Source organism: Panicum virgatum, chromosome 4K (assembly GCF_016808335.1).
Source record: "Panicum virgatum strain AP13 chromosome 4K, P.virgatum_v5, whole genome shotgun sequence".
Classification (NCBI taxonomy): Eukaryota; Viridiplantae; Streptophyta; class Magnoliopsida; order Poales; family Poaceae; genus Panicum; species Panicum virgatum.
This window is the reverse complement of record NC_053139.1, coordinates 34,546,413-34,552,715: the sequence shown is the minus strand read 5'-3', so window position 1 is coordinate 34,552,715 and position 6,303 is coordinate 34,546,413. Positions and strand designations below refer to the sequence as shown.

At 50.3% G+C, this 6,303-nt stretch overlaps 1 protein-coding gene across 1 annotated transcript; it reads right to left on the bottom strand.

Annotated features, from left to right (window-relative positions):
• Positions 1-2,743: 2,743 nt before the first annotated feature.
• Positions 2,744-6,303, bottom strand: LOC120704861 (probable inositol oxygenase). Its single transcript, XM_039989398.1, has 10 exons — positions 6,058-6,303; positions 5,799-5,904; positions 4,292-4,578; positions 4,124-4,183; positions 3,977-4,029; positions 3,720-3,842; positions 3,545-3,614; positions 3,344-3,422; positions 3,148-3,229; positions 2,744-2,990 (listed from the first exon to the last, which is right to left on the bottom strand). Exons 1-10 carry the CDS (start codon positions 6,086-6,088, stop codon positions 2,964-2,966), a joined length of 918 nt encoding a protein of 305 aa, XP_039845332.1. The 5' UTR covers positions 6,089-6,303; the 3' UTR covers positions 2,744-2,963.

Below are 6,303 nucleotides of genomic sequence, written 5' to 3'. Positions count from 1 at the left end.
CAAAGCAGGCGGGGAAGATCGGCAATTTGTAGGGGGCTTATTTTGTTTATGGAGTTAGTTAGGTGCTCACTTCAGCGATTTGCAGGTTTTGTTTAGTATAATTGCTTATATATGTGGGCTTATATATGTGCCATCTTTAATCAAGTCTCTGCGACAGCTGCAAAGACTCGATTAAGATCTAGTAGTAGACTGCTTCTAAAGAAAGGAACAAACTTCGTGATGAACGTTGCATCTTGTTCCCCATTTTTCCTGTTTGCCAATTTCACGCGTCACAAAAAAATGTCATCATGTTTGCTGTTGTTTTTGCAGTTGCACGAGCACTCACTCCAGCGACGTAGAAGAATGATCATCGCCTAGTACACTCTCGAGGAGGATCCAATCCATGCTTTATGCGTCAAAACGGAGGTCGTATGGTGTCGCCCTCCTCACCCCCAGGCCCCCCAGCCAGTTGCAGTGGTCCGCCAGATTATTGCGCGGCGAGCTCGCCTTTTCTCGCTGGATGTGGATGGGATCGGAATGGGAGAGGGCCAAACTATCCGGCCAGCGTGGAGGGAGCGAGCACGATGCGGGCCGCGTGGGCGGAGCACTGGGAGAGAATTGTTGGTTTGGCTTGGAGGCGCAAAAGAAAATTAAGAATGCGGCGGGACCTTTCCGACGGTGTGGGGGGTGGGGGGCTAGTAATGTAGCAATTGGGATTCCCTGACTTGCTGAAGGTAAGTCAGGGAACACTGTTCCCGCGACTTTTGAGTCTCTGTGGGCCGTCCGATCTGAGATGGATGGACAGGATCGATTGCTACAGTACACCTGCTACAGTACAAAACAGTGAAGTTGGACCCGTAATGTAGCTAGCTACTCCCGATCTTTTGCCGTACCACCGTTGTACTGGAGCTCCAAGCAGTTGGGTGGATGGTGGCTAAAACACGAGCTAGTCTTTTTTACGATTGTTACAACCTAGTAAATAGATGAATTACAATGAAAGGTGGACTATCACCCTACCACGACTGTTCTATTGGTTGTGGCTGGTGCTGATTTGCTGTGAGAGAGAAGTATTGCTGGCTGGCTGATGGCTAGTACTTATTTGCTGTGAAAGAGAAGTATTGCTGACTGGTTGGTGTCTGGTGTTGATTTGGTGTGAGAGAAAAACAATCCTGGGCAGAGTGAGATCTGGCTGAGGTTGATCGAATCCAACCGAGGCGAAGGCAGCAGTTTACAAACCAAGCAAACGGTACCGGCGACCTTAACCTTTTACCGGAAACAGCGCACGCGTTTGTAAGCACAGACAAAGGGGATGAATCATGAATCACTGCCCCGAGCGATGTGCAGCACGTAGGTGATCGGAAAAGCAGGACGCCGGCCACTTGGATTGGATCCCGAGTGGAGTGGAAGCCGGCCAGGCCTCCCCCTCACCAGGATCCCTCCCAAGGTACGGTATAGGCAGTTGGGCAATAGGCGGCGGCAGCAGGATGATGGTGGTCTGCAGCACTGCAGGTTTGGTTTGGCCACGGTCCACTCCACCCGATGTCCCGATCCATCGTGGCCAGACGCCCAACCTGACGAACGACTGAACGAAGCAGGGGAAACCATTTTCAGACACCCGGCGCGTCAACGCTTGCAGGCGGGCGGAAATAAACAAAGGGAACCCGAGTCCGAGTGAGTGTTGCTGTTGCGTTGCATCACACGGGAGGGAGGAAAGGAGGAACGTCATTTTCCATTGGGTGCTGACCAAGCCTTGTCCACCTTCGTCTCGCTCTCGCCGTAGTTTGGACGTGTACGTACTAGCCTCGTTTCCGCCAACGAAAGTTTGCTGTCGGCGTCAGCGACGCGATCCTGCTGCACGGGAGGCAGCCTTACTTTGGTCTGCTCGTCTGGGGCAGCCCGGCTGCCCTCGACCTCGATCGAGTACGGCGCAGGAGCTGGTGCTAACCACGGCTCCGCTCAAGCGCCCAAGCGGGGTGCGGGGAGAAGAGCTCCTCCACGGAACCGAGCCGTTCCTTGTCCAACTCCAACCCATGTGTTCTTCAGTTCTTCTTCCGATCCGAGCAACCAGGGGATGGATGGGATCCATATCCATCCATCGCTGGTCGCGCGCGCCGCGGCGGCAGCTGCTGACCTGACCACCGATGACGCCCTGCGTTTCTGGCTGTCTGCTGTTGGCGGATGGATCCTGGCTGGGACGACGGATCGATTGGGAGCCCTTTCTACACACGATGCGGATCAGGTTTCAGACCCTTCATTTTGGGCCTAAAGTGCAAAGGTCCTCCCTTCTTGCTGACTGAATTCTCGTTTTCTAGTGATGAGAACCTTCTCTTTTGCTCTGTAACTCTGTTTCAATTTTTCCATAAACCTTGTTCACATACAATATGTTCAAGTTTTTTTTTTTTTTGAGATTACACACAAGTTCATAGGGAACTCAAAAAATCAGTTTCCGATAACTGGGCCGGATCCTGGACCTTCAGGCTTCAAAGCCCATCAAAGCATGTTCTCTCTCTTCATCTTGCCCAAAGACAAACCACCAAACTTCCCTACACACTGGACTGCATCCGGTGGGGTCATTCTAGATGGAGCTTTCCAAAGGGTATTAAGGGTCATCCGTAAGCCTCTCAAATGAAAAAGTGTTATCCGTAAGAGTGGCAAAAAAAATACTCCGGCTGCTGAACAACAGGCATTTTCACACACACCAGAATTAAGATGGTACAGCAACTCACAAAGAAAAATATGATCTGGAAGGCACAGCGAAGTCACCTAGTGCAAAGAACTGATGCAGCAACTTTTATTCGAATTTTATGGGATCTCATGGAACTCTGATCTGAACGGTACGGTACAAAATGGGTACACTATCGACTCGACTCGACTCGACTCGGGTATGAAAATGCTCATACACGGCACATTGTACTGTATGTTTGTCTATGGTACATTGGCACTTGGAACAACACTTGGTTCCCCTCCAGGGTGGGTGCCCCTTTTCACCATCTCAGCTTCGCCGGGAAGTACTGCAAAGGAACATTCAGACAAGAAGATGGCATCAGAAATTCAGAATGACACACTTCATCAGAGTTAACCGACCAGCTGGTGTTCTGACAGAGATTGAGGTCGCCAGATGCGAGATCAATGCAAGCATATATATATATATATATATATATGTTATACCTTGTCGATGAGGGACATGTAGTAGGGCTTCACCTTCTCCACATCTATCCTGACGTTGCTCTTGCTGTACAAGTCATACTTGCTGCAGAAAGGGAACAAAAGTTAAAGACAGTAACGCCACCAGTTGTAAGTAAAGTGTCCACGTCTCGCTGATATCAAGCCTGCAAGGGGCTGATGGACCCTGTGCTTGTCTTACTTGAACACATGCAGCCACTTGAGGTTCTCCTTGTCCTCTTCGTTCATCAGGTGTGTGTAGGCTCCATGCTTGTGCAGGGCTGAATCACATTTAAAAAATGCAAGAAATTAGTAACCTATACTATAATAATCTCTCCTATTTTTTTTTTAAAAAAGGAACTTTTATAACTGGCCACAAAAAGATTATCAGGAGCTAGCTTACGGTAGAAAGAGTGGTATCTGATGATGAACAGCCCAGCAGAAGGAAGGGTGGTCTTGTTCTCCTTGGCCACCTGAGACGGAGAAAAAGAAACAATCTGAACATTCAGAAACACCGCAGCTGCAGGTGCAGGGTGTTCGAAGAATTGCTCTGTAGTCTGTATGATGCCCGCACTGACCAGGTACATGTAGTCGTCATGGCCCCATGACATGAGCACGTTGTCAAGGCCGCAGCCCTCGGAGTAGACGCCGAACTTGGTGTTGAACTTGGGGTTGTGGTAGTCAGGGTTCTCCTTGAAGTACTGCACATTGTATTTGTCGATATATTCAGAGTTAGGGAAGCACACGGAAGATTCAGACATAAGCTGAGGTTACTGAATTTTCAGTTATCTGGGCAGGGCACTCTGCAGCGTGCATCCTCCGATTGGTTCATTACCTTGAAGTGGACGTTGCACTCGTCGAACGCGCAGCCGACAGGGAAGGTGTCACCTGACATTCACAAGTTTCAGAGGTGGATCAGGCGATCAACCAGTGTTCTTGAGGATCTGCAGAAGCAATGGTCAGAAAGACTGCTTTCACTTACCAACAACTGCCCACTGAGGGAGCTCTCCGAAGCTTGGGTGCAGCAGCACCTTGCCCAGGTCTGAAAAAAAAACAGAGACATCAATCTCCCATGTCACAAGAAGTTTCAGTGAGCGAAGAGGAAGGCCACAGCAAGGAAGAAGGAAGAGGAAGGGCACCGGGCGCGCACCGTGGATGAGGCCGGTGAGGTGGAGCCAGTCCTGGTCGGGGTAGTCCTTGCGGATGGCCTCGGCGGTCTGGAGGAGGTGCTCGATCTGGGGCATGTCCAGGTCCGGGTCGCTGTCGTCGATGAACTCGTTGAGCAGCTCGATGCAGTCCCAGATGCCCATCTCCGTCCTGTCCAGCCGCCCGTACTCGGCCCGCATCCGGGACACGAACTCGTGCGTCTGCCGGATGTGGTTCACCCGGTAGAACTCCTCAACCGTCTTCTTCCGCTCCGACTCCGCGTTGTAGTCCCTGCAGGATCATCCAACATTGGGGGGTCTCACCAGTTTGTCCCTCTATTCTTCTAAAAAAAAGAGAGCTTTTGATTCGTCTGTTCATGCAAGAAAGAAACTAACCCATGCTGACAGGGACACACAGAGTAATAAGAAGTTTGAGGACCAAGATAATCTGATGAAAAAATTTGAGGATCTAAATAATCGATTTGCAAGTTTAGAGACCGAGATAACACAGCGGTACAAGAAGTTTAACAACCGCTAATGGACTTTACTCAAGGAAAAAACAAAGGCTCGTAAGTAAAACAAGAGAGAAGCAAATAAATTGGCCATGTTAGCAGAGCCGTGAAAATATCATGGGGGTGGGGGTCAGGGTTCAACTTCCCGGGTCCGGGAAGGCCGAAAACCGGGAAAATTTCCCGTTCCCGGTGATGACCGGGAGGTGAAAACCGGTCCGGTTTTTAATATTTTTCGGTTCAAAATTTAAAAATACAAAAGTCAATTTTTTTTAAAATAAACGGTTTTCGCTACAGTAGCACCGAGAATGTGAACCCTGGTGGGGGTGCGCGAAGTGTGGACCCCACTTTCGTGGACACCAGGAATTCTTTGGCAAATTGCATGCCAGAGTGTCCTTTTTGTATTTTAGATTGTTCGTTTGCTCCCTCCAGAGATGCGGGAAACCCCGTGGCATCTTTATCTTCTGGTGATTTAAAAATTCATTTGCGAAATATCTGCACACGAACGCCCTTAACTAACCAAAATTAAGGCGTATGAAAAAGTTCCTTTACTTTTCAAGAGAGAGAGAAAGAGAGAGGCAAAGTTCCTTTAATCTTTTTTTTTTGCTTTGATGACGAGAGTGCCCCAAAATGCAGGGGTCAAACAAAGCGGTCTGTTTGTTTCCTCCCTCCGACCAAGCTGGGCAGACAAGCAGTTCACGCACGCGACCACGAGAGAACACTCCGTGTTGCCAACGATTTTGCTGCCGTGGTGTGGTTATTCTCAATTTTCGCCCCATGTAAAAATGTGTTTTTTTATATATTTTTCAAAAAAAATGTTGGTTTTGTCAGGTGTTTGTTCTATTATTTTATTAACGAAAAGCAAGAAAAACCAAAACTGCCACGCATCTGTTTTTGGTCTCGGGCGTCGATGGAAAGCCAAGGAGAGGCGTTTCTTTCCTTTCTGCCGCGGGCTTTTCACCGGAACGCACGGGAAGTAATCACCGGTAGGCTGCTGGTTCACCTGAATGTGTTGCCGAAGGCGTTGGCGTCCGGCACGACGAAGCCGCCGTCGAGCACGAGCTCCGCGGGGTCGCCGCCGGCGGGGGCCTTCCTCTCCGCCACCGCGTCTGCAGCAAGATAAAGAGCACATCCCAATGACACCACAGAATTCACCTGCGCGATTCCTGCCGCCCCAGTCTCACGGGCCCAAATCAAATCAACCCGACTTGAGCAGAGCAGATGAACTCCGCAAGAGCGGAAAACTGAGACGACGAGATTACCGAGCTGGGGCTGTTCAATGGTGATCGTCATCTTCTTCCCCGATCGCAGCCTCCAAACTGACAGCAGGAGCTTCAACAACGAGAGAAACAGAGTCCAAGAACGCGGCAACGGGAATGGCGGTGGCCTGTGTTGTGTATCTGGAGGCGGAACTCGCGGGGTATTTATAGCAGGAGGCCCGGGGCGCGGGGCCCGCGGTGTCAGCCGGCGGCGGAGCCCTAGCCAGTAGCTTGCGAGCCCGGGGCAGC

Excerpts from the sequence above, each read along its gene's own strand:
- LOC120704861 (XM_039989398.1), bottom strand. The coding sequence starts at position 6,088 with ATGACGATCACCATTGAACAGCCCCAGCTCG. Across the intron at positions 4,579-5,798 it reads GCCTTCGGCAACACATTCAG|GGACTACAACGCGGAGTCGG; the intron begins GTGAACCAGCAG and ends ATGATCCTGCAG. Across the intron at positions 3,230-3,343 it reads AAGTGGCTGCATGTGTTCAA|CAAGTATGACTTGTACAGCA; the intron begins GTAAGACAAGCA and ends CCCTTTCTGCAG.